The sequence below is a fragment of the Epinephelus fuscoguttatus genome, linkage group LG10 (assembly GCF_011397635.1).
Source record: "Epinephelus fuscoguttatus linkage group LG10, E.fuscoguttatus.final_Chr_v1".
NCBI classification, from domain to species: Eukaryota; Metazoa; Chordata; class Actinopteri; order Perciformes; family Serranidae; genus Epinephelus; species Epinephelus fuscoguttatus.
The window spans coordinates 9333955-9361466 of record NC_064761.1 but is presented as its reverse complement, the minus strand read 5'-3'; the positions used below and the strand labels follow the sequence as shown (position 1 = coordinate 9361466).

Below are 27512 nucleotides of genomic sequence, written 5' to 3'. Positions count from 1 at the left end.
ATGTGTATTAAAAAAAATACTTTGCAACAAGAATTTGCTGGCTAACCAACATTAGTGCTTCACTAATAAAAAGCAATTATGCTGTGTTAAATAGATTACCAGTACAATATGATCCTCATTCATAAACAGTCTCATCTCCATGTTTCCCCTTGTTGCATCAACTCTGTTGGTGCCTGTTGAATAAGGTTGGATTGGATTTGTCTTGCATCACAGGGCGACATGTTTCATATGACAAAAATGTTCAATTGGTTGAGGAATGAAATAGCCATTTTACACTTCATACAAATTGTCCATGTCATGCCATTAATGTTTGAATCTTTCTTTCTGGCCACTTGTCAAGTATATATCTTAGTTGTGTCTGCTATTCAATAATTAAAGCTTTGATAGCAAAAGAGTCATCTGTCTCTCCAATATGTATATGTGATCTTTACTCCTCCCAAATGTAAGTTTTTTGGTGCTTTATTCTGTTATGAGACACTTGAAATAATAAGTCAGTGTAAATGGGGTCAAGACTTTTGTAATCTATCAGGGGGCACTATGCGAAAATCAGAATGTATGAGTTGTCTGGAAACTGTTCTCAACAAGGAGCTGGCTGAGCTGGCAACCAGCAATTAACGTTAATAACTCCATAATTGCACTACTATGTTATTCAAATTTGCGCCATGCATACTACATGGTTGTCTATTGTGTGTCTTGTTTGTATATAATGGTTGTAACTGCTGTGCAGCTCTGTCGCACTATGTGCCCAGAACAAATTTCCCACTTGGGACAATAAAGTTTATCTTATCTTATCTTATAAACAGCAGCACTACACAGCAGCAACAGTGCTGGCAGAGTGCAGAGTGGTGACAATGAGCTAACTAATGATATACACACGTGTATACATGCGCAGCCTACCACAACAAAGAACATTGAAACTGATTACAACACACACAGAGGGAGCATGACTTCATTCTCTGCTCAGGACGCCATTACTCCACTATATCTTTACATAGATAATAGTGGTTTGCTGCTGTATAAATGCTCTAATGTAGCATACACAACCTTCATATGGAAGATGAACCCTTACAGCCAAATACATGGGACATGGTTGCACCGCAGCATGTCTGCTGCAGCATGCTGCTAAGTAAATGAAGCTGCTTCAATGACCATGGAAGTTGCACTTCCCTGTGTGGGCATCGAGCTGCTCAACATTATTTTTATGCAGCAAATTTCTTTTATTTTTTATTTCTCCACATGTGGCTCTGCAGCCCTCCAACAGATAAAAAAACTACATAGAATTGTATAAAAATTAGTACAATCTGTTTTAAAATGGTTAAAATGAACACCGCAGTGTACCAGAGGCAATGCAAAGCAGCAGAGCAACCTTGTGTGTTTTACATTACAGGTTAAAATAAATCAGTGCATCCTGTCTTTAAAACAATCCAGTTAATTAATTCAGCAGCAATTAATATAGCCTACACTTCCAACCCCTGCATAATCAACAACATCATCACTTGGCAAAACACAATATGTACTCAGTGAAGCTGACAGCAACCACACACTGCAACAACAGAGTCTGTGCAGCAGGTAAACACCCTGTTCAGCCTATGTAACACATAGCGTCCATGCCCCATGTATCTATTTTATGTGGGTCATTTGCTAGATGGCTTTTGGTCATTACATGCATTAGAGGTTCAGGTTATACCCCTAAGGTCCCACCTTTCTCCTTAATACCAACCTGACCAATTGGTTGTGATCCATCACTGGCTTCCCAACAGTGCCAAATGTACTTCATAGGACATCTGGCAAAGAGATGCACATCCTGCATCGGTTGAATGCAGGTCTCAACAGTGTTGGGAGAAGGCTGTTTTGTTCTCTATACATCTTATGGTGGGGGTTTTTTATGGGCCACGTTCAGGAGGAAAATTTGGACAAAGCCATAGTTTGTGTGTTCTTCACTGTATTCCTGTTTTCATTCAACGGTAGTGGGAAGCGGTAGAAGATCAAATTTGATTGTCCACTTTGGAGCAATGAGGTGTTTTACATACTGTATGTGGTTCTTTCATACTTCCACTTGTTGCTAGCTTGGATTTAATAATTACCTTTAAATATCAGATGATGCCTATTCCTTATCTTATCCATTTTGTGATTAATGCACCGTGTCTGCATAACAAAAAATATTTTTGACTGGATGAATGGTGAAGAGGGCACAATGTGTGACTGGTTACTAGAGCCTTGAAACAATTAGGATGCTTGATAGCCTTAGATGGATGAAAACTGAGTCCCAAAGCTCATTATTGTTGGAGTGAAGCATCTCAGTGCCGCTGATCTGCATTCTCAGCACCGCTCATTCCACACTGGTGCAACTAATCAGCAGTTCTACATTTCAAATTCAGATTCTTGTTTTGATGATGACTTGTTCTCCAAGGCATTTTATTGATGCTATTGCTTGTCCTGATTATATTTATTTTATTCATTAGTTTCTTCTTTTTTTCCCTGTGTGTATTTGCATCCTCAATCTTGTAACTTTTTGTGAACTCAAGTTTTTCACAAGTTTTGAAAACTGATATCAGTCTTCATTTTAATTTTTCTTAACTTGCTTAAGATCAGACACATTTTTAGGGAAAAGTTTGTGAAATAGATCAAAATAACTGAAATAAAATGAAGTATTAGATTTTTCAAAAATATTTCTTTCAAGGCAGCAGCTTCAGGCAAACTGTTCAGGGTTTTACATGATGGATAATGAAAAGGCAGTCTGTTTTTGGCTACTTGTTAAACGTTTTACTTGGTCACTAAATATTGACTTAATCTAGTTCTCCTCTCCCTGGTTTCAGGCTTCAGAGGAGGCCTCTCTGCTGATGTCCAGCCCCAGGATGCTGCTCCCTGCATCGGGCACACTGCCACCAGGTGCCCCCCTGTCTGTCCACCACCAGATCCAGCTGCTCCAACAGCAGCTCCAGCAGCAACAGCAGCAGACACAAGTGGCTGTGGCACAGGTGCGTCCATCACACATACACCAACACACCCTTTTTTCCCCAAGTACTCTAAATGTTTTGTGGCTGTGAATGCTCATTTTCCACACTCCCTCTGTAGCTATAAAGCTGGCAAAGTAAGAGATGTATTTCATACTTTGCCTAATTCACTGTTTTCAGTGATATTACAATTTAGGTTCCCCTAATACCTGCACATGGTGTGATCGTCATTACCATAATGAGTGGTACTGTGGGAACTGTTGCACTGACTGCTGTTCCTCTGCAATTAAATAGTTTAATTTGAAATCACTAGAACAATGACAGCCGCAATACTCCTGAAAATAAATTTAAAGGCAAAAAGCTGATAAATGCAGGAAACAAAATCAGCTATGATTACTGAAAAAATATTGGATTTACTTTACATTAGCTGAATAATGTGTACACTGACAGTGTTTTATGTAGAGAAATAGACTTAATGTCCCCAACCTGGAAATCTGTTTCCACAGTGTGTGCATTGTCCATTAGGCTGGGACAGTATCTTTTTTTTTCACATCTTCATACCTTCCTGAAATTTCTCTGGGGTATACAGTATATGACATACTGTATGGTGCGGTATATGATATATGAATATTTTTAGTGAACTAAGACAAGCTTTGTTTACTCACGAATGCTCACTTCACTCAAACTCAACAGTAACAAAATGAAATTCACCAAAACTGTCTTAGTAAGTCTTGTTAGTAGTTTAGATAGTTAGTCCAAAGTTTCAAGAATTACCAGCTCTAGTTTGGTCAAAATAAACACTTAATTCACAGAATTATATCTGAAAATATGCTGTTTTTCCAGTAGCCTCTCTCTGTGCTGCTAGCCGGTGGTTTACAGTCCTGTAACGTTATCCCCAACACTGACAGTCGCCATGTTTGGTAGCTCAGCTGCCTGTTCCAGCAGAAGGGACTGACCTGTGGTGGCGTGTGATGTACACTACGTACAGTACATCATCTAAACAGCCTTTTCATATGAGTTTAATAGAAAAATTAATATTTACTGAAAATCATACCATTGGGATTTCTAAATACCCTGCTATACTGTAATGATGTGAAACTACCCAAACCTATTGTCCATTCCTCAAGAACACAGATACACTCGCACAAGAACACACCCTCACAGTCACCCAATAGAAATATGCATACCCCTACATTTACATAATCACACATATAAATAGACAAGTGACAATTAGAGTCTAGTTCTGTAATCAGCAGGGCATTGTGCCCAAATACCCTATTAATGCCAGATCTACAAGTTGTTTTACTGTGTGTATGAAATCCATGTGAACTGTAAACATGCACTTTAGTGAGATGTAGGTGTGAATTCATTATGATGCTTGGAGCATGTAAGTGAAGACTAACGTAAAGTAGAGTGGTGCATATAAGAGCATGATCACTCATATTTTCCTCTTGAATAATATAAAAGCTAGCAACAGTCCACTTAAACACAGGCATTTCAGGCCCTTTCGTGTTCAGATTGAATCGTAGCATGAATTTTCTCTTGTCACCACAGAAAATTTAATTTCAAAGATGAAGAAATACATTCAAATGCATGCTCTCAAGTAAATAGTTAGAAATAAAAAGCCTTCAAAAAGTATGGGCCAATAAATTGTGAAACTGCAGCACCCTTCTCAGGATGTAAATATTTGAAGGATGTCAGAGATGAATCAATTATCCAATTGGCATTTATAATTTCACAGATTAAAATGACTTCACCGGTAATGCAGAGGACGACTGGTGGTGTAACTTCAGAAAATATTACAGTGTGGTGTTTGTAGGTTTGCTGTGGTGTGTGGTTGAGTTACTATGCAGAGCCTCTTAGTTTTTAATGAGCTTGAGGTAAATATGTGTTTGCTGTAGTGATGAGAAGATCGATTCTTTTCAGAGCCAGATTCATGACGTTCACCTGCCAATAGCGAACCGACTTACGAACAACTCCTTTGGTTCATGTACAGCTGCAGTTGTTATTTGGGCAACTGGCGAGTTTGCTATGTTCCACATACTCTCTAAGCACTCTGTTATATGTCACAATCACAAAAGACACGCAAAATAGCTATTAAGAACGTACCTTTTGCAATTTCAGTCCAAATTGGCTTCTTTGGGTCATTGTGTCACTGAGCAATTGGTGCACTCACTCGTTCTGTGCTTTGTGCTATTGGGCTAGCTCGCTGAACAAGAGTGTGACACTGAGTGGCGACTGTCACTTGTTTTTCAGCTCAGTGGATATGTGCCCACAAGTGACTTGTTCCTGAAAGAGAGTTCAGAGAAACAAGTTGTTCCTCTTTAAGAGTTATTCAAGAGGAGCGAATTGTTTGCAAATCTAATGTCACTTATTTGGTGAACACCCAAATGGACTGTAAAGAAACACAACTGTTGATGGTGTTGGCGGTGTTGATAATTTCTGAAGCATGAAATTGTGAAAAATCTACAGTTGTTGTTTGGTAGCTGTGCAGTTCAGCTATCTGAGGCTCATGCTAACACTAAACTAGCATCTTGAATAGAACCGGCAGCTAGGTTTAAGCAGTCTGAAAAGCCTCACTTAGCAGGACTCTAACACATGTTTCTGTCACAATTTACACAGAAGTGAGGAATTGTTCAAGCAACACTCCCCTGCATTTTAGAGGTGGCAGTAAATGGAGGAGCGACGTTATTGTTCATCTCTGGGACATCTTGTCCGGCTGAACAGCTGTTTGCAGCAGCTCAGCACATCAGCTCCAGTGTACAACACACCACTCCATCATGTAAATCTAGTCTGCATGTTAATTTACTTAAAACTGGTCAGACCAAAGTGTTTTACATTTATTCGATAAAGTTGCGGGTTATTCACCGTAGAAGGTGACAGGAGTTTTGATTAAATGTTCATTAATTGTTAGACTTGTCCAACACATCTTGTCTAATCTAATTAATGCCCTATAATTAAACTGGAGGTAGTGCAGCTGTTTGCTGTTTGTACTACATTGGACTTTGTTGGGCCAAAGTATAGCGACAGATGGGAGCTACACAATTTTAGATAAAGTCATGATTTTGTGTTATTTACTTTATCATTCAAGTAACTTGGTGTTTACTTGATCTTTTCTTTTAACTCTTAACTCTTAATGTAGCATTCTCTGATTTTGTGCCAAACGTAGATCATGTCCATGGCAAAAACTGTTTTCTAATGGAAAAACATCCTATGTATTTCATAAATTGTTAATGATTAAATGATAATAGACTGTCAAAGTGGCCAACTGTCAGTTAAAGGGATTGCTTAAAATTTGCACCCCTACAATTAATCCACATCAATAAGCAGTCTATGTTAAAGTGAACTCAGTGAATGCAAGCACATATTTACAGAAAATGTACCTGCCATTATCAGGGTCAGGGTTATCTCTACCACCGTTTTAATTTTACATACCCATTTATACACAAACAGGGACACAGGCGGCTGGAGCCTGTCCTAGCAAAAGGAATTTTTGTAATATTTTTGTACTAAATAAGAAAATTATCCATTGCTGGCCACACCGCCTGCGGTAAAAGGATAATGTGATCAATTGGAAACACTCAAGCACCATTGGCAGAGTGAAGGAGATCAGCAGCCGCCTGCAATCCAATCTGGATTTGAAAAGAAAAGTAAGAAGGGAGTGCACACAGCATCAGACATCAATCACCCAGCTTGAGTGGCTGCAGTGGGAGAAGTGACTGGTGACAGCAATGGCTTCGGGCTTATGAGCTGGATCAACACACACGTACATGCAGTTTGTCAGCCTGCTTGCAAAAGGCCTCGAGACTTGAAACTGCAATTTCACAACTCAACACACCCTCCTGCTCGTGCTCGCTCACACACAAACACACTGCTGGCCCAGAAGTGTCCCAGTCAGTTAAATACTGATGTCTCATGGCTTCCAGAGAAGGATACAAGGGTCCTGATTAAACCGCCTGTTCACATTGAACTTAGCTGGTCCCTTGTCATGACCTGAACGACATCAGACAGGCTGCTGCTACAGCTGACAGCTCACACGTTGGGATTGAGCGTGCCCAGACATAAATGCCATTAATTATACTTTGATGAAGCCGGAGGTCACTGCCCGCTAGCAGAGACACTGGTGTAGATTTTTTTTAAATGAGTCAAAACAGCTTTGGCACATAAAAGAGAGTATTTTATCTAATGTGGAATATTGCAGATGAGTATGAGCCACCTAGAAGTGGTTTCACCTGACCCTGGCTCTTTTGCCATTTAGTGAGGTTTCCCAGGTGGTCCCAGCTTGTCTGAGCTGTTGTAACTGTTAGCTTCCAGACAGCTTCAAAATTAGTTTCCACTGACATCTTCAGCTTGTTTCCTTTAAGACTGATCTGTGAGTCTAAAGGCCTTTGCAAACCAAGTCTAAATTTTTCATCCAATATTGTTGCACATTTAAAAAATAAAGATGACCTGACGTTGTGTCAATAACGTTTAAACATTGACCTCAAAACTTTCGTCCGTCATTAAAGTTTCTGGAACAGGTTTGATTTTCTGAGTTTTGTTACGTCTGTTAATGCCTAGAGAGTTGTTTGACCAAAAAGCAGTGAAGAAAATGTGGTGTATCCTGCAAGATGCACACATCTGCAGCAAGAGAGAGGAACAGGGTGCACAGAATCATAACTCAGATAGCCTTGTAAGATAATAATATTCAGGTGGATAATGATGACGAGGGAGGGGGAGGATTTAATAGAGGATGAGGACCGCACACAGACAGAGAGCGAGAGGCAGTGTGGAGACAGAGAGGGAGGTCAGCTCAGCTCTGTCAGGTAGCCGCGGTGCCAAATGTAAGATGGTAGAGAGTGGTGACAGCCAGGGAGGTCCTTCCAGTGGAGCAGAGCAAGGGAGCAAATCAATAGAGCAATGAAACAGTCAATCAGACTCAGTGTGCAAGGTTTATTGCACAACCATTTTTATGGGATGACAGATTAAAATTACACATATGAAAGTACGCACTTGGTGGGCAGAGGCCTTCACCTGTGCTTCTCTTGCCATTGTATATCATTTAGGCCTGTAGTGGTTGTTCTTAAATGACTTCCTGAGTAATTAGTTGATTGATTGACAGAAAGTAATTGAAAATGTTTCTAAGTTTTTATTTTCCCAATCTGTGGTTTCTAACATGGAGGCAGTGATGGATGAAGCACCTGAGGGCCACACTTAAATACAGATATCTCACCAGTAAATGACTTTGGTAGAAGTTAAAGTCACCTATTAGAATGTTGCTCGACTAAAAGTCTAAGTATCTGATATTTACTGTACTTAAGAATCAAATGTAATTTATTACATTAAATGTAATCAAGTAAAAGTACAAGTAAATACTGGAAATAAAAAAGCAAGCGCTCAGAATCCTGAGGATTTTGAAGTTTATTTCTTCTTATCACCACCTTAAAAAAAGGAGTGTACATTACACTTGAGGAAAAACGAGGTCATCTTCACGACTTCTAGGATTTAAAGAAAACCTTTGACTACCCAGGCAGACACACTGCAGTGGAGCAGTCACCATGCTCTTACCTGTCACAAATCTTTATCTGCTTGAATCATTTCTCATCCTCTGTGCTGTGGGATGCCATTCTCTGCTTCCATCATGAAGTCTGTGTCATTGTAGTGGCTAGCATGTAGCATCTTATCTGACATGCAGCCTGGCTTGACTGGAAATTCTAATTTAACTGCAGCTTAGAGAGCACTTGTTTTTACACTTGACTTCATGTGATTAACCTATGATCGAAGTAGCAAGCTAGGACCACTGATTCACCAAACCTTCTGATTTTATGTTGTAACGAATTAATGAAAATGCTTAGGACATTAAAAAAAAACAGATACTGGAATAAAATACTTTTACTATATAGGCTACATACACTGCCTGGCCAAAAAAAAAGGTCGCCACCTGGATTTAACTAAGCAAATAGGTACGAGCCTCCTATTGGATAATTACTGCATCGGCAATTATCTTTCAGCTGGCAACAAGTTATTTAACTCCAACTGGTGCAATGAGTTGCTTCTCATTTCCTAAACAACCATGTCGAAAGACACATCCCATGGTCGTGGAAAAGATGTTAGTCTGTTTGAGAAGGGTCAAATCATTGGCATGCATCAAGCAGAGAAAACATCTAAGGAGATTGCAGAAACTACTAAAATTGGGTTAAGAACTGTCCAGCGCATTATTAAAAACTGGAAGGATAGTGGGGACCCATCGTCTTCGAGGAAGAAATGTGGCCGGAAAAAAATCCTCAATGATCGTGATTGGCGATCACTTAAACGTTTGGTGAGATCAAATCGAAGAAAAACAACAGTAGAACTCAGGGCTATGTTTAATAGTGAAAGTAAGAGCATTTCCACACGCACAATGCGAAGGGAACTCAAGGGATTGGGACTGAACAGCTGTGTAGCCTTAAGAAAACCACTAATCAGTGAGGCTAACCGGAAAAAAGGCTTCAATTTGCTAGGGAGCATAAAGATTGGACTCTGGAGCAATGGAAGAAGGTCATGTGGTGTGATGAGTCCAGATTTACCCTGTTCCAGAGTGATGGGCGCATCAGGGTAAGAAGAGAGGCAGATGAAGTGATGCACCCATCATGCCTAGTGCCTACTCTACAAGCCTGTGGGGGCAGTGTTATGATCTGGGGTTGCTGCAGTTGGTCAGGTCTAGGTTCAGCAACAGTATGTGCTCAAAGAATGAGGTCAGCTGACTACCTGAATATACTGAATGACCAGGTTATTCCATCAATGGATTTTTTCTTCCCTGATGGCATGGGCATATTCCAAGATGACAATGCCAGGATTCATCAGGCTCAAATTGTGAAAGACTGGTTCAGGGAGCATGAGACATCATTTTCACACATGGATTGGCCACCACAGAGCCCAGACCTTAACCCCATTGAGAATCTTTGGGATGTGCTGGAGAAGGCTTTGCGCAGCGGTCAGACTCTACCATCATCAATGCAAGATCTTGGTGAAAATTTAATGCAACACTGGATGGAAATAAATCTTGTGACATTGCAGAAGCTTATCGAAACAATGCCACAGCGAATACGTACCGTAATCAAAGCTAAAGGCGGTCCAACGAAATATTAGAGTGTATGACCTTTTTTTTTTTGGTGGTGACTTTTTTTTGGCCAGGCAGTGTATATATACACACACAGACACTCACACACATACAGTATTTATTTCAGTTGTTCTGGACAAATGCTGTTACGTCATCAGTTCACTAAAGTGAATCTCGAAAGGATCACCCAGCATTAAAGATCAAGTGTTTACTAGGAGAGAGAAGGAAACTGCCTGTTTCTGTACTCTCTGTCTTTCTCCCTCACTCTCTCAGACAAACTCCTTCTTACAGGTAACACTAAACCTGCCTGAGGCTCCTTCTAACCAGCTGTAATGAGAGAGGAGAACTTACTCCACCACTGAAGGTCAAACAGTAGACAGTAACAAGATGATTAGTTCTGCACTAATAGTGCACATTGTGAAAGAGAGGGATTACGTGGCAACACTAGTGAGATATGTGAAAATGTGTGTGTGCTCATCTGCACATCTCTGTTTGTGTGTGTTTTTGTTTTATTAGTAACAAACTTAGTTTCCAAAAGCTTTCCCTGGTGTCTTTGCCTCAGTTTCACACCAGGAAATAAAATGGCATTATTCTGTTTTTTATTTTTCTGACTTTCATGTGGGAAAACCTAGTTATGTTAAAGGCAGATATTGCTGTTGTTTATGATTTGATTATCTCAAACAGCCCCCCCCACCCAGTTATTTTGCAGAGCTGTCAGGTTTTGAGTGTGGCCCTCTCATAATGAGGTTGTTGTATAATACACAATGCAGCAACACTCAACAGTGATAAACAAAGACACACAGCCAGGAAAAACAGATTTTGTGAGGAATGTGCTTGTTGGCACAACACCAGTAATATTAAGCTTTCTTTTCATCGGTCTAATGCTTTTTCAGAATTTAATGAAGTCAAACTCTCCCAGTGATATGTGCTATGGTCAACATTTTTTTATCAGCAGTTGTCATTCAGTGTATTTACAATGTGGAATTTCTCCTCCATAGAGTAGTTTTCATTTTTAGTGGTGGAGTCCGCCATTCCGGGATCCAAATTGCCCTCATTCGCTGGGGATTCACACAGAACGATAATAAAATACAGATAATATATATAAATACAGACCACCATTCTATGAAAATAAACTCCTAGTTGAAGCCATAACATATGATGTGCACCATTCAGCAACCCCTGTTTTCATTTGTTGTGTTTCTCTATTAGTTTTTCAGTTTGTTTTTTTCTTTAAGCTGAATTGATTGATCGCTTCATCAGTCTGTTGGCAGGAAATTAATCTGCAACTATTTGAGAATTGATCAGTCATTTTTAAATCACTAATAACAACCATTCATTCGTTCCAGTTTACTTATATGAGAAGATGGTGCTATTCTGTTAGTGTAAATAGAATATCTTTGGGTTTTTTACCATTGATCTTATAACCCAAGTCGAGCGTTGGGATCTGGGAACTTTAAACTGTAGATTAATCATGAAGAAAATCAGCAGATTAATGATAATGATAATAGTCTTTAGTTGCAGCCCTGTTAATATGAAAATCTTTGATCATTTCAGCTGCAGTACTTCAAAGTAATGATGCAGTATGGCAGCATTTCTGTCATTCCAGCTAATTATGGAAGAAATAACTTATTTTTGTATATTTTCACAGTTTTCAGGGTCTGTGCTGATGAAAGTGTTGTGTGACATTGTGGCCTAACCAGGAAACTGGGAAAATGTTCAGAGGTCAAAGTAAATGGCGGTAAATTAGCGAGCTGGCCGACGCTAATCACGGCTCTCTCAGGAATGAGTGGAAGTGGAGATGTTTAATGAAGTCAGGGAAGTGAGGGAGCACCACGACGATCTGTTTCAAGATGAAGTTCGCTCTGCAGATGCTGCTCTCCCCCTGCTTAATGAAATTTGACCTCTCGCTTCATCTCTGTCTCTTTCTAGCCTACTTACTGATTTTCCCTTCAGTTCTTTCTCACTCCATTTCCTCCCTTCAATCCCTTACTTACTTCTTTTACTTTTGTTTGTTTGATGCTTCCATCTTTCCCTTCCTCATATCTTTTTCATTCTCCTTTCATTTATTTTCTCCCTCTCCTTCCTGTCCTCCCTTCAACTTTCTCCCTTTTTTCCTGCCACCTGCACCTTCCTCCCATTTCTCCTTGGTTCATTGGTCTGTCCTTTATTTATCCTTCCCATTGTCTTTCTCCTCACAAACACATCTTCTTTCCATCCCCCTTTTTGTCTCAGTCTGTTTTTACGCAATTATTATGTCTTGCTCTCTTTTTTCCCACATTGCTGCTTGGCCTTTTCTGGTTCTCTCTCACTTCATCAAGCACTCTCTCACCACGTTACGCACATTACATAAGTGCATTTCTAATCGTTTCCTTATCATTGCACCAGCAAAATGATCACTTCCCTTCATTTTTTTTTTCTCCTCCAAAAATGAGATAAAAATAGAGACAAACAAGTGTTGGAGGGGTTTCAAACACTTCCAAATCAAAGGGACCTGGCGTGGGCAGGGAATGCGATGATGGTAATCCTGTGTGAAGAGTACATCCTCAGCAACCAACCCTGTGGAGTCATAACACACAACCGGCAGTCCTAATCCCCTTACGCTACCAGTGGGAGAGTTGCTGTTTTTCAATTTTGTCTGAAAGGGAAACGGTATCATTTAAACAGCCTTGTCATCCAGTTTCTATGATATCTGCATTTTTTAGATTAGGAGGTAATCCACAAGGTCTTGATTTTGTTTTTTAACATTCTCATTTTGTTTCCGTACGTAGTGCCAAGTGCTCTTTGCAAAGCACTTCTCAGTGATAACAGAAGGTTTCTGCATGGCACTTATTCAAAACTCTAAAATTAGGGCAAAATTGCATTTAATTTTAAGGCGTCTCGAGCAAAAAACATACAGTAAAAGCCTGTAGGTTTAATCACAATTGTGTTTTACCAAGTTGGATGAAGTGAAATATCTTTTTACATTGCTGTATGTTCAAATCAGTTAAAGATGTTTCTTTGGCTTGTAAAGAACTGACAAGATGGGAGGAAGCAAGGAGGAAAAAATGTCAAACTGTTGTGAAAGAAGGAGCCGGGAAGATGAAAATTGTCCTCAGGCGCCGTTCTGTTCTGGGGAACAGTTTTGAACAAAGAACGCAATAAAAAGGAAGAGAGATGCTGCTGCCTAATTAGAGCTTTAAGGAGTCATTTCAGTCGCTTGAAGCTCCTTCAATTTCACGACACTCAGATAAGACGGCAGAAAACACTGGGTAGCAGCAGGTTTACTACCAAGGGACCACCACAGTGAGCACAAGTGGAGCACCTTTTTAATTGGCTCTTTGTCTGGGTTCTACTTTTAGTAGGCATTTGAGGTCTTCTCCCTCCTTTTAAAATAATTTTCGATGTTTTTAGTGGGTTGTCGTGCTGTCTGACAGTCTGGTTGTGTGTGTTAACTCTTAATGTTTTTACAACGTAATTCTTAAATGTGTTGATCTGTTTATGTGTTTACTTCAGTTCAGACCAGTCTTTGGTTGGTTTCTGAAAAAGAAAAAGAAAACCTCAAGCCAGTCTCCCTTTCCTGCAGCATTTGTGTTTTACCATAATTTAACAAATTGTTATTCTGTACTTGCCGCTACCTGATCACATTTTAATTACATGAATAAATGTGCTGTGTGTTATGTCTGACGTGTGATATGGACGAATGAAATTATGTTTGTCTTGGTACCAATCTGTTGCAGCACTGATGTACACCTCCACAGAAAATAAATTAATGTGGAAAATGGAGATATAGCAACATCAATTAACTACCGCAGTGGCAGTGTGGGGGAAATACTAGTTTTACATATGCATTATGGATGGTTGTCTGGCAATATGTCAGGTATCACAGAATCACCTGGATTATAGAACCATCATTGTCATGTGCAATCTGTCAGTGTAGTATTGTATCTTGATTTGCTTTGCTTTCGATAATTGCACTACTATTTTCTTTATTCCCAGCAAACATTTAGGGCCCTGTTTGAAGGATCTGTAGTGCATGTTATAAAGTGCCTGGCACAAGGGCATTTAGGGCGTGTCCAACTTCCCTTTTGCTAGTTTAACAGCACTTAATCTGGGTGCAAAGGGATTGTTCTTCGGCCCTTAATTAATTGAATGTGTGTTTTGCATGTAACGTGAACAGTGCACCACTGCTACCCCAAAAAACCCTTAAATTGTGCCCAGAGAGAGTGATTGAGAGACAGAAATCAGAGAACAAAGTTAAACAAAGCAGTGCGGTGTGTGTACAGTTTAGGCTATTTGTCAGTAAATAAATGCCACAACTCCTTCAGCCCTAAGCCAAGTTCCTGTGTCTTGCCTGTCACCTGTTAACTGAATAAAGATGGTTAGCCCCAAAGTTGGTGAGGGGCCCGTTGGGCTTCTTTACCAGGGACCTCCTAGAGTACAGGATTGCAACTGGTCATCTTTAATTTCCTTTAAAAGGCTGGTGAGCCTGAACCTGGCATACTGCTATTTACATGGCAGATGCGGCAAATCGGAGAAGCGAGTGGTTTTCTGCTGAGAGTAGTTCAGTAAGAGCAGTGGTGTCACTGCAGCAAATATCGTGGGACATTTAAACAACAAAACTTAAAACTTTAATGATGAACTGGAGAGAGGAAAGGCAACTAAACTTTTCACCTCTGAAATAATCAATGAAGTTAGGCTGCCCCTGGTGTGTAAATGTGCACAGCGTCTCTCTTAATGGGGAGTCTGATGTGGAGCAGCAGCAGCAGACAGCAGCTATGCAGCGCTCTATTATGTTCACATTTTAGAGAATGTGAGTAATATTTACCTCATTAATGACGACTATTTTACTCACCCGCAAACCATTTGCACGTCCCTGTGTGTTGTAAGCAGAGTGTACAGGGGTTGTTAACCCACCTTTATAGGCGCATCTTACTATCTGAATAATGTGCCCTTTAAAAAGCAGTAATATACAGTATACTGTGCAATCCTGATCTTAAACCAGGTTTTTGTTGGTCAGTGAGGCAGTTGCTTTCTGTGGCTTCAAAATAGCAATGCGCCAACAATGCACTGACTACACCTCATTTTAAGATAGTCATTTTAAGGGCACAAGTACATTTGCTTCTTAGACAACATGGGCACTGGCTGTGGAAATGACAAATGCATTGGTTTGAAACTAGCGATGACAGTTGCAAAACGCTGTGTTCTGCTTTTTGCTCGATGTTAGACAGGGCTCAAAGTGTTGGTACTGAATGTTGTTAATGGTCCCCAAAATATGATGTGGGGAGTCAACAGTAATTTTATTTGTAAAGCACTGGTCAAAGCAAAAATAACAAAGTCCTTCACAGAGCAAAAATCAAGACAAGAATATATCCATTCAAAAAGACAATAATAAATAAAACAAGGATAAAAGTCACTAACAAAGATAACCTTTACCAAATGGACAACAAAAGTACCCTAACCTTAACAAAGTAGTAATTTTAACACAAACCCTAATCGTTTCCTAAACTTAAAGTCATTTTGTGCCAACCTAACCTTATCCATAGTGTGTCACATGGTAAAACTCTTCTTTTTTAATGGTCTTGGGAAGCACAGACAAATGTGTGTCGACAGGGGTATTAGATTGGAAAGTTATTGTGTGTCATTCTAGAGAGCTGGGACAAACTATGTATTTGTCAGTTGATTTGTGGATCAAAATGTTAGTTAAGGTCAAGACCTTCCCACGGACAATCCCAATAAATATGCACAATGAATAATGGGTGTATTTGTCAAATAAAGGGGAATTATGCCAGTTTTTCAAAAATCATACATTATATGGTACAAGACAGACCAAAAATAAAAGTAAGCATGAACAACCTTTTCCCAAATCCAAAAACCAGAGTGCTAAAACTCAAATTTGTAATGTCATGGGGTATAAAGTCTGAAGCTGCTTCATAAACAGTGAATTGGGAAGGATGTTAAAAATGACACTGCGCAGCCAGGGGAATGTTGTGAGTACATGGGTACATTTCTGTTTCAGATCTGAGAACACTACAACAGACAAGTGCTCATTTGGGTATGAAAAAGAAAAACAATCTGTGGGTCCACAAAATCAGGCTCCTGTTCACTGTCTATGGAGCAGCTCCAGACTTTGTACTTAATGACATCACAAGTTTGAGACATAGTTCTCCAGTTTCTGGCTTTGAGAGAGAGAGTAGCTCATTTTCGCAAATATTGATTGAACTTGTCTTGGCCATGGAAAGAACAAATTGGAATTATTAATTTAGGTTGTGTTCCCCTTTAGGTGATTAGGTTGAACCATTAGAAGACATTGAGATGAAGACGCATGACCAGAAAAATGGTCGCACTAGTGGACAAAAGGAAACAGCCAGAGAGATCCAACTGTAATAATTTAGGGCTTGTTGTCTCTCATCCTATAAATTTTTCATTCTGTTTTTGTATTTTATCTGTAGGACCAGCTTCTTGTTTCCAAAGAAACTGGGTCTGGTCATTTACAGAATAAAACTAACTTTAACCTTGTGTGACTGCATCACCACCAGACATCGTGCTCCTTTTGATCAGATATTCAGACGGTAAAGCCAAGGTCTGACTTTTGAGAGAAAATATTTTTTCCCTGGCTTATTTAGCTTATTTTGCTTTAGTATGTCTCTAAGAGGGATTGTTCAATGTCCTTTTACCATCCAGTTCTGCTTCGAGCGAGATATTCAACATGGACGGCATCAGGACAAATGTGACTCTTGCTCCCAAGGCCTCAGTATAAACCATGCAGGAGTGGCTGATGTGCTATTAGAGGTGTCATCAGGGCAGTATATGTCAAAGTCAAGTGGCTCTCTTCCATAGCTCAATATGTGGTCCTGTCAGCTGTAAATTACACCACCAAAGTCATCATCTGGGTGTCAGTCTTTACAAATGAGTTCTGCAGAGGCAGCTTGGCCCCAACACAATCTGGAATCACCTCTGTTTGTTGCTAAGTGCAAGGATAATGGAAGTAGATGACTGTCTTCCTCACCACTTGTTTTTCTGTCTGGGGACAAGTGGACGTGAGAGAGGAGGACGCAGATGTGGAGGAGGAATGGAGGCCTTGGGATGGAGGCTGTGAATTTTGACTCCATCTTGTATTTCTTCACCTCACTGGCTCCGTATTAGGGTGGGGAGAGAATGATCAGGTTACGTCTGAGAAAAATGGTGAAAGCAAAGACAGAAAAGGAGAAATCATAGAGGCAATAATGAAGGAGAGAGAGACATGAGAGAAAAAAGACATGAAAGAACCATTACAAAAGAGTAACAGGAGATTGAAAATGGCATGAACAGAAGTCAGAAGAAGTTTGTGCTGAAAAATTATATATTTCATATTAAAAAGTATTTTAAACCCACTGTAGTCGTGAAACAATAAATCAATAATTTTTCCAGATGCTTCAGTGTCATGATGGCTGGTATTGTTTTCACCCCCTGAGTCTGTGTGTGTCATCGTAGCAAAATGTGGTCCTGGTGACTCCAGCTGTAACAGGAGCTACCACAGAAGCCATTGGTAGTATTTTTGCTAGATGTTAATATGTCTGTCTGTCTGTCTGTCTGTCTGTGGACAGAATTTTTCAACTTGAGAACACCACAACCAGGAAAGACACAGAGTCACGAAACTTCACAAGTGTGTAGTTGAGATCAAAATGATCAAAATGCTGGATTGCGTCTGGAGTGATCCATCGCAAAATGGTCTCTAAGTGGGTATTTGTTTGTTTGCTAGACAAGACAAGCACCTGGGAACTGATGATGGGCAGTGTTCAGTATTTAATGACATTTTACATACAATTCTGATTTACTGTATATACCAGGGGAACTTAAGGCTGCCAGATGGATGAAGTGGTACCCCTTTTAGCAGCCAAGTTAGTCGCTGCCATCTTGAAGATTTGCCAGCGTCAAAGATCAATATCTACTCTCATCTGCTGGGCGGACTGCCGTTTTTGTTTGTTTGTTTGGGGGTTATATCATTATATAAATATCAAAGGTTGTGAGTGATTTATCAATACCTAGCCCCACAAAAACATTCAATAGTCCTCCTTACACCTTCTCTTCTCCTCTGTCTGTCGCTCTCTCTGTTAAACAGACACACACACACCTTGGAGAGTGCCGTGCACTCAGTCCTAATTGTCTCAGTCCTTGATCCTGACAACAGTGCTACTGTAATGCATAAAGTTGGCAGTTTGTGAGTCAAGTCCGGTTTGGGTGGTTGATTAACAGAATTTTTTGCGTTGTCAACAAAGTGAAAGTGCATACTAAACATCCAGTTCACCTCATCTCAGTATTTTTAATTGGTTTTCAGACTGCTCATGAAACACTGAAGGACTTTCAGGAGCATTTTCTGCAGTGTTATAAATGCCAGTTACAGTTTGTTTTGTAGTTTTTCCTTTTGATATGTGTCACCACTGACATCAAGGACCTCATGTCACCACGGTTACCACATCAAGCTGAAATGAGAAGCCAGGGAGTCATTACAAGTTTCAATGTCTTGTACCTCCACAGAGGCCCTGTGATTCACAGCTCTCTGAAAACGGTCTGCTGCTCTTGTCGGCCCTTTACACCAACCGCCTTCCTCGACATTTTATGGGCACCTGTTCAGACGCACTCTAATATTGATTAAGGTATTTATATGTTCAGAACAGAATGGGAAGTGGTTTACAGACAAGAAGCCATTAGAAAAAGCAGGAAACTCCTTAATGTCAACAGCAAAGATCACTTCTGCATTCTTACTATTCAACATGCATGTAGTGTTATTGGATAAAAGGATGTTTGACACAGTCTCCTTCAGTACCTCTTTGCCTATTAGACAGCTGACATCTGAAGTCCTGCTGGACCATGTTCAAACTCCAGGGTTAAGCTTCATCAAACTGTTGAGAGCCACGCAGCCTCTGCTGTCAGAAAGTCATTAGTAAGTGGGCTCCTTCAACACACTAGGCATCTTCTGAACCATTCTTGTGATTTGAAACCTTGAGAATTTCTCCTTTGAAATTGTTGAAAGCAATTATGTGCTCAGGATAGGAGATAGCTGAGTGGGGTGGGAGGTGGGGCCACTAACATTTGATTTGGAGAGTACTTTGAAGTAAAAACGGGGAGTCATTGCTGCTACAAAAGCTGCAGGAGCGTGTGTGTGTGTATTTGGACATGTGTGCACTGAGTGAACGCTGTCTTTCTCTCTTGCCTCACTCCCCACGTATATAAATGATTCAGAGTGTTATAGAAGTCTTAGCCTTTCAGTCTTAAATTGAAATTGAGTCTCTGCTTTAATCTTGCAGACCACAGCAGACTGTGGCATTAAGGTTACACGAGGATCAGAGCAGCCACTGGAGCTCAGCTGCTCCTGTAATAAAAACGTAATAGAGGGATATAAAGCCATGGAAATTACAAAGATCTAATATCTATCGCTCATGTTTTTTTCAGTAGTTTGGAGCCTCCCAGTGTGTGTATTTGCATTTTTGTAGGTGTATATGGAGAGATCAAAGATCAAAAAGCTAAGAGTAATGGTAATGATCAGTTTCTCTGCTGATTATTTTCTTGATTAATTGGCTAATTGTTTTGCCTGTAATTTCTTAAAAAGTAGTGAAAAAAATAAAAGCCCAAGGTAACATTTTTTATCCAGTCAAAATCAACAGATGTAGAATTTTACAATGATATAAAACAGAGCAAAGCTCACTTCCAAGACACTGGTACCAAAAAATTGTTAAACATTTTTGCTTGAAAAGTGACTCAAATGATGAAGGTCAAGATTAAAATTTTGTTTAACATTTTCACAGTTTGAATACAACCATTCACACTTACGGACAATTTAGAGTTATCAATTAACCTAGTCCCCAATCTGCATGTCTTTGGACTGTGGGAGGAAGCCGGAGTGCCCGGAGAAACCCATGCTGACACGGGGAGAACATGCAAACTCCGCACAGAAGGGCTCCCACACCCGGGATCGAACCGGCAACCCTCTTGCTGTGAGGCGAGAGTGCTAACCACCACACCGCCGTGCCGCCCCATCAGATGTATTGTAATCCTAATTGCCTGCCGAATAGCTGACACTTTCTTAGACATCAAAATAGTTGATCATCTCTCTAAGAAGAAGAAGAAGAAGAAGAAGAAGAAACTATATATGTATATATATACAGATATATATACAAAACATATCAACAAAGTGCATTACATTGTTGAACCTCAAACGGCAGCAATCGTCTGATCATTTTAGCTTGAGAGTCAAAATGTGTTTTTAAACTAACATTTCTAGATGTATCTAGTCGGCTGGTTGGTATCTAATTTTAAACTTCTTCAGCTCGAAGCATATGTCCATCTTATTAAATATCAGATTTTAACTTCAGCCCCATGCACCACTGGCAGCGGCTCTGCCTGAGCTCCTCTGTGAGGTTTTCTTCACATATCCCCACAGGATTGTCACTGATTGATCTGTTTGCCTCCAACTGGAAAAACACGCAGAAGGTTTTCTATTTTTTCTTCAGCATTGCTTAGATTAATTACCAGGCAGTAAAAAGTACAGTGTGATTGATCAATCACTGCCATCTGCTGAGTTGAGTCAGCAGATCCTAAAGCCTCTCATCTCCTGATCAATGTAGTTACGAGGTGAAAGCCTGAGTAAAATCTACATTTGTTAAATAAATGTCTTTTGCAAAAGCAATTTTGCTCATTTTCTCTGAAAGATAATGTTTTATTTCACCACAGTAATAATTTAGTACACTAAATCTACTGTATGTGGATGTTTCTCCCACATTTGATCAATTCCTGTTCTCAGAGGCAACACTGAGACATAGTTTTTCATGTGTACTAAAATTCAGCAGTTTTGGTCTGGCATTTGTGATATTGTTTCCAAAGTCATTACTTCTAATTTAGAACCAGATTCTTTACTTATGGTCCTCTGTTCATCTGAATCTGTGGTTAATGTCACTTCAGCAGAGAATCTTTCTTTACTATTCTCTTATTACAGCAACAATATTCTCACATATTGGGAAAAAACTTCTGCTCTATTGATTGAAATATGGCTAAATGACTGAATATCTTACATTTAGACAATTTGGCATCACCTCATTAAGTACTGTAAAACAGCGTGAAATTAGAAGACTTCAGAGTATTTTAGAAATAAAACTTACAATTCTATTATGCTACACCACACCTGATGACTTATCAGTGCCCAAATGTAAATCTGCTGTTCCCATAGAGTACCCTTTTTAAAGTTTGTCACACAGGAAAAAACATCCGCTCAGCTAAAGCTTGGTGGACACGATAGCGCATTGCAGTCCGTTGTTTGGTGTTATCTTCTCTCAAATATTTGAAGCAAACAGCACTCACTCCTGATTTCCCTGACAAGCAAATTGTGTTTGAAGGGTCAACACATTTTTGAGCCTTCAAGTGGAGTGGTGTGTGCTGTATCTGTGTGTGTTTGGGCAGTTAAGATAAGGGGTAGCAGTGCTGATTTTATGAGTGATGACCTGGGGAAAATGCCTGTACACACTGCACTGAGCATCTGTTCCTTTCCCTCCTCTTCTGTCCTCCTCTATCTGTCCATCTTGACTCACATCCTCCTGTGCAGGTCCACCTGTTGAAGGACCAGCTGAGCGCGGAGGCCACAGCTCGGCTGGAGGCCCAGGCTCGAGTCCACCAGCTGTTGCTGCAGAACAAAGACCTGCTGCAGCACATCTCCCTGCTGGTTAAACAGATCCAGGAGCTGGAGACCAAGATGTCTGGACCAAACTCAAGTGAGTGGATCACATACAGTATGAGACTTGTGCATATACATACTGTTTGCTAGAGTTAATACAAGGAATGCTTCCTGACATGTAAAAGTGTATGCAGAGGAACAGACATGTGTATGGCACACTGTTGAAAGAACACACATTTTTATATAAAGTAACATGAATCTTGTGATTTGAGACACACATCAGCCTCTACTGGCAGCCCGTAGGAAATGTAACAAAGTGCCGCCTTATCCCTTTCATCCCCTCCAGCAATTTCTGATCCAATTTTGGCGCAGTAAAGTAAAGAGACAGGTTAGCAGGAAGACATCCAACAAAAACATTAAGCATATGCTTATAAGTGAGCAACAGCCCATCAGTCATTCACTTAAAAGAATACTTAAGTCATTTTGTGCAATAAATATGTCAAAACAATCTTAAGTGATTCTTCATTAAATCCAATTAGCTAGAGGAACTTAAATAGCACACACCTCAGCCAAGACAGCACCGTCCTCTAAATGTAGTATTTTAGAAAATAGAAAATGTCAAGACATGTTTATCCTGCCTTTGTATCACGTTGTGCATCATAATAATTATCATCATAGAAAATTGTAGAATACATCTGCAAGATGTTTTTCACTCAAGTAATGACAGAGCAAAAATGATACAAATTATTATTTTTATCTCAGAACATTTAGAAGTTATTTAACAAACACCTAAAATACTCACTTGTTCTCTTGTCTCCAGGTCTCACTTCTCACCTAATTTTAACAAGAGATTTCACACTTATATATGATATAAAATAGTCTACAAGCAACACATGCCCACTGCAGTCATGCACGACATAAAACACAGTTCAGCTGTAGTGTAAGCTCAGGTCAAGCTTATGTAAAGACCTCTTCTGCCACTCTAAGAACTTTAAAAGAGGGGGAAACACAAAGGACAAGTGACAAAGTAACATGTTAGAGAGACATGCTGTAGCCTTAGTAACCTACCTAGTTTAAATGGCACCATCAACCATCCCAATCCTCAGCACAGGCAAAGAAAGACTCCAGAGGAAATCTTCCTCAGAAGCAATATAGATAAAACCTTGACTGAGTCAGCTGTAAGTAGGGTGCTGTATCCCTCAGGAAAGAACTGAGTTGGCAAAAGGTGCTATTATGAAACGATAACATGGACAATAAGAAAAGGACGACAGGAAAAAAGAAATAAAAGATGGACATGCAGTGATGTTGCTAGGTATGCAGCCAGTGTCCTTGATGCATTAAAATCTGAAATGATGCAGTAAACTCACTATTGTTGGCTCGGGGGGGTTGCACTATTGTTTTCCTTGAGAATGCCACATCATGAACAACAAATCTGTGTACAGTACACTGAGAGTGAGACTTGTGTTTTGGATGTCATTATCATACTGTCTGTGTTTTTGTTCTGATGCTCTGCAAAGATCTGACACCTGGCTGCCCACCTGCTCACCTTCATTATTACAGCTGTCTGAAGCTCTGTGTACCGTCACCTGGCGTAAACATGGCGGTTTGTGCGGCACATCACAGAGGTCGCAGAGGACCGCCAGTTGACAATAACTATATTTTTAGGCGAGACGGCCGCCAAGATGCGTACTACTGTTAGAGGACAACAAACAAGAACTTCGGTTGTGTTTTAGCTCGTCATTGCTTTGTTTCCATTGGCTTGTAGGCTCCAATCATGGATGTTTTGTGGTGACCCGGCACTGGGAATAGTGCCACAATAAGCCATCGTTTTTTACCTGCCGGGATTATGCCCCCAAACGGGCTATTTTAAGACAGAACATGATCTCTTATTAACTATAACTAAGTGGTATTTGTGCCTAAGCCTGACCACATCTAACCATGCTGTTGTTGAAACAGTTTCAACATATTAGAGTTAAGCGTCCTAAGCCACCAACGACTCCTCTAGGACAGCACACAATCACGTTTGCGTAAAATTCTCATTTAGCCACACTAACCCTGACCTACACACTGAGAGAGCAGCTCTGTATACACTCACACAGACAGCAGGCAGAGTGACAGTATTGCAAACACACAGCTTCTGAATGGAAATTCCTGCATTAAAGCTTCTACGTATCAGTATGAAACCCCTCACCGCTCTGTTTATCATGCACCACACACGTTCTGTTCGCCGTTCTTTCGTCCACAACCTCCTCTGTCTTCTCTGTCTCTCTCTCACAGCTTCACACTTTTTTTTTGCTTGTTCATTGACTATTCAGAATGAGACAATCTTCTCAGCACTATCACAGTCCAGCCTGCCCTCCAATCGTCACCCTGTGAGAGGCAATCTGTTGTCTTATCAGCCAACATTTCACAAACTGAGTGGGAAAAATATTATCCAGTTGCCACATCGTCATGGTGGTGTATGTCAGACATTAAAATGGACCTCATTTTGCACAAGGTCAGGAAAACTGTTGAACACCAAATATACAATGAAATCTCAAAATATTCATAACGAAATGCAATGGTCAAACATTTTAACCAATTTACAGCAATAGACCTTCTTCATGACACATTTTTGACTTGTCAAACACAGGTACAAAACTAATAACTCAATTATAGCTGTAAGTCATCTGTGTCAGTTTCAGAGTGCTGGGATTGTGCACACCTGAATGGAAGGGAGCCGTCATTAACGTTATTAGTTACACCTGTCCTTTTTCTGCTATCACAATGTCCGCCATGAGAAAAGGTCTATTTCACAGCATTTTTACAGCATTTAGTAGAATTTTACAGATGAAACGTAGTCTGGCTACAGATTAAAGGAGGTAGGGGGATCCCATGCAGGAGGTTTAAGTCCAGTTCAGTGCTTGACCACTTGAAAGCCTCTTAAAGGAAAATATATGGAACTTTTCAGAGTTGTGGAATCCTGTCTGTGAGTTATACAAACATTTGTGCTGCATTTTAATGAGTTTGATAAGCTATTAAACAAGTTACTCCAGCTGGACTTCCCGGATCATATTTCACTGTCTCACCGGTACCTTAAACAAAGCGCCTCCAACAACGCAGCCCCCTGAGCTTTTTTAACACAGGGCTGCTTTCAGTCTGAATCCCCACTAACTTTGTAATGCATCTTTTAATTAGTTTTTCTCTCTCACTCTCTGTTTCAACCTGACTTTTGTCTTTCACGCTCCACGTGTGTCTGATAAAACTGCGCTGCAGATTTTACACAAGCTGTTCCCAGACTTTAAATTTGAGTTGCACAACAGAGAGGAAGCAGATTATACTGCGGGAGAGGTTTGAGAAGTTTTTATGGATATTTTGATAAATGCTGTTACTGATTCTGAGAACACTGTAACTGCTGTGAATTCAAACTTACGACAGCTGCCGTCCTCCACGAAGGAGCGAACTACAAACTTTTCATCTTTCATGCTTGCTAGGGGTTAGTTTTTGATACTGAGAAGACAGAGTGTTCCTTTAATGTATCTTTCTCTCAGTATTTGAGCTCCATATCTGTGCACATAAAGAAAGAGGCGAAGCATGTTTTACTGAGCAGCCCTGATGATGATGAAATGCTTTGAAACATGTTTTTTTCTTGCTTACCCAATACAAAATTGATTTATTGGTAACTGAGTGATTGATTTTGTTGGAGTTTCCGAGGAGCTGCTTTCCACCACAATTCACAGATATCTATATCACATACATTATTCTTCTGTCATCATCCAGCAGCAGGGGTGATAGCAGGTGAATTTAAATCACGGCACAGTGGAAGTTTTGAATGTGGTATGAAATATTTGATCTGTCTTTTATTCCTCATCTCTCCCTCTGCTGACTCATCACTTTTTGCTTCCTTCCTTATCTTCTCTCCCCAGTGGGATCTCAGGACAGTCTGTTGGAGATCACCTTCCGGTCTACAGTACCTCCAGTGATCTGCGACCCCACAACGCCCAAACCTGATGTGTCCGCCCTCAACCTGCCTGCACTGGGCTCCACTGACGGGACCGGCAACGCCTTCTCATCTTCCAATGGGACTCTGGGAAGCCCCCTAGGTAGGGACCAGTGTCTTCTCAAACTGGAGTGTTTCCGTTTCCTCCCAGGGCCTCCTCCTCCTCAACTTCCCTCTCCTCCCCCACGGCTCAAGGCTGACAGGCCAGAGAGCAATGGTCAAGAGGCACCTGAGGGCAAGTTGTTGTCCCGTGACGTCAAATCTCTGGGCTGCCTGGACTTTGCTGCAAGATTTCGCGAGTCAGGTATAGCCTCAGAGTACGAGTCGAACACAGACGACAGTGATGACAATGAGGATGAGGGGGAGGACGATGAGGAGGAGGAGATGGAGATCTTTGGCTGGGGGAGGGACGAAGAGACACTGAGGCTGCTCAATGTTCTCAACAGACAGGGAACTCCTGACTGTCTGGGAGATGAAATAGCAGTGTAACGTACTAAGCTGCTCCCCTGAAAGTCAACAGCCTTTGTACGTGTTTCTGTCCATTCACTTCAAACTACCCTGTAGGAATAACCATGTAGCGACCTAACCTCTGTCAGATGTGCACAGTTATACATACAAGGCTTACACCAATATATTGGTGTAATACTGTCTAGTTGTAATTGCATATAAGAGAAAAGAAAGATTCAAATAGACAGATAATAAAGGCAAATTTACTGCAGACAGCAAACAACTGAGGTGACAACTTGAGTAGGCCTGATCTGATCAAAGTACATATCACGGCCATAATTGTCTATTGTAGGGATCCTGAACATATCAGCCATGCAGGCGTTGTTAGGCTAGAACTTTTAACTCACCAGAGGCAAGGCAATCTTGGTAACCTTGATGCTAATCCAAAAAAACAGGATTTACTTTGATATAAATGAGGTGGCTTCATAGACTGTATAAAAGAAGTGGGCATAGCCACCGTGATGTCAGTCATTGGTTTGTGGACTGCCATTTTGAAGCCTTGAGTGGCTGGATTTAGGGTGGAGCTGGGGAGGAGTGAGGGGTGGGTCTCATTGCCATGCCTCTCTCCTGATAGACAGGTCGCTGCAGTAGCCGCGCCCAAAAACATACCCTGAATTGGGATCCCAATTTATAAAAATGAACATCACCCTGTATTGAAGAAGACTTGAAACTAAAGATTGAGACCATAAACTCATCAGGAGTTTACTGAGGTAATAAATCAAATGAGAACCAGGGTAATTTGTCATAGACTTGAACAATCTTACTTATTTTTTGCAACTGGTGGAGTTCCATATAGAGACAGAGCGCAATGTATGGCTCTCTGAAAACCACGCCCACAGCAGAGAAAAAACAGTTGATCCCCCAATCTGGGGGCTGAAACACTAACAAAATGCCTGTAGCTAGCTAAAATAAAAGCAGTCAAAGGATTATTTTCACAATTTATGTCTACCGCAGAGGAAGAGGTGTATTGACAAAGTCAATATTTTTGGCCTGTCCCAGTGTCCCTCCTCCTTATATTGTTTGTCGTGGAGAAACATTCACACTGAATGGCTACAAAACTGTATGATGGAATCACCAGGCAAGATCATCATTTAAACAGACAAAGATCAAAACCAGGAATTATATATCTTAATTAGCTCCAACTACTACAGTTTGTCAGGCTAAATTAGCAACTGGAACTTATTTATGAGTGTCAGGATTCCACAGTTTTCCCGTTCTTTCTGCTGATGCCTCACATCATAGGTTCAGTTTTCTGGTTCAGCAGCTCTTTAAACTTAGTTCTGGGCTCTTTATCCTGTTGGTAGTGCATCCCACCACACAGCAGCTTAGTCAATGGAGAGCAATGAACTGTACTTATTTGCACTCTGTCTCTGT

General features: G+C 40.5%; 1 protein-coding gene across 3 annotated transcripts in view; it reads left to right on the top strand.

The window, feature by feature from the left end:
* The window catches only part of LOC125895518 (carboxyl-terminal PDZ ligand of neuronal nitric oxide synthase protein-like), a 260775-nt gene that overhangs the window by 198021 nt on the left and 35242 nt on the right, over window positions 1-27512 (top strand). For all 3 annotated transcript variants that reach the window (XM_049587420.1, XM_049587419.1, XM_049587422.1), the window contains 3 exons: window positions 2817-2978; window positions 21584-21749; window positions 25558-25734. In XM_049587420.1, the coding sequence (XP_049443377.1) occupies window positions 2817-2978; window positions 21584-21749; window positions 25558-25734 (505 nt within the window). The remainder of the gene's footprint in view (window positions 1-2816; window positions 2979-21583; window positions 21750-25557; window positions 25735-27512) is intronic.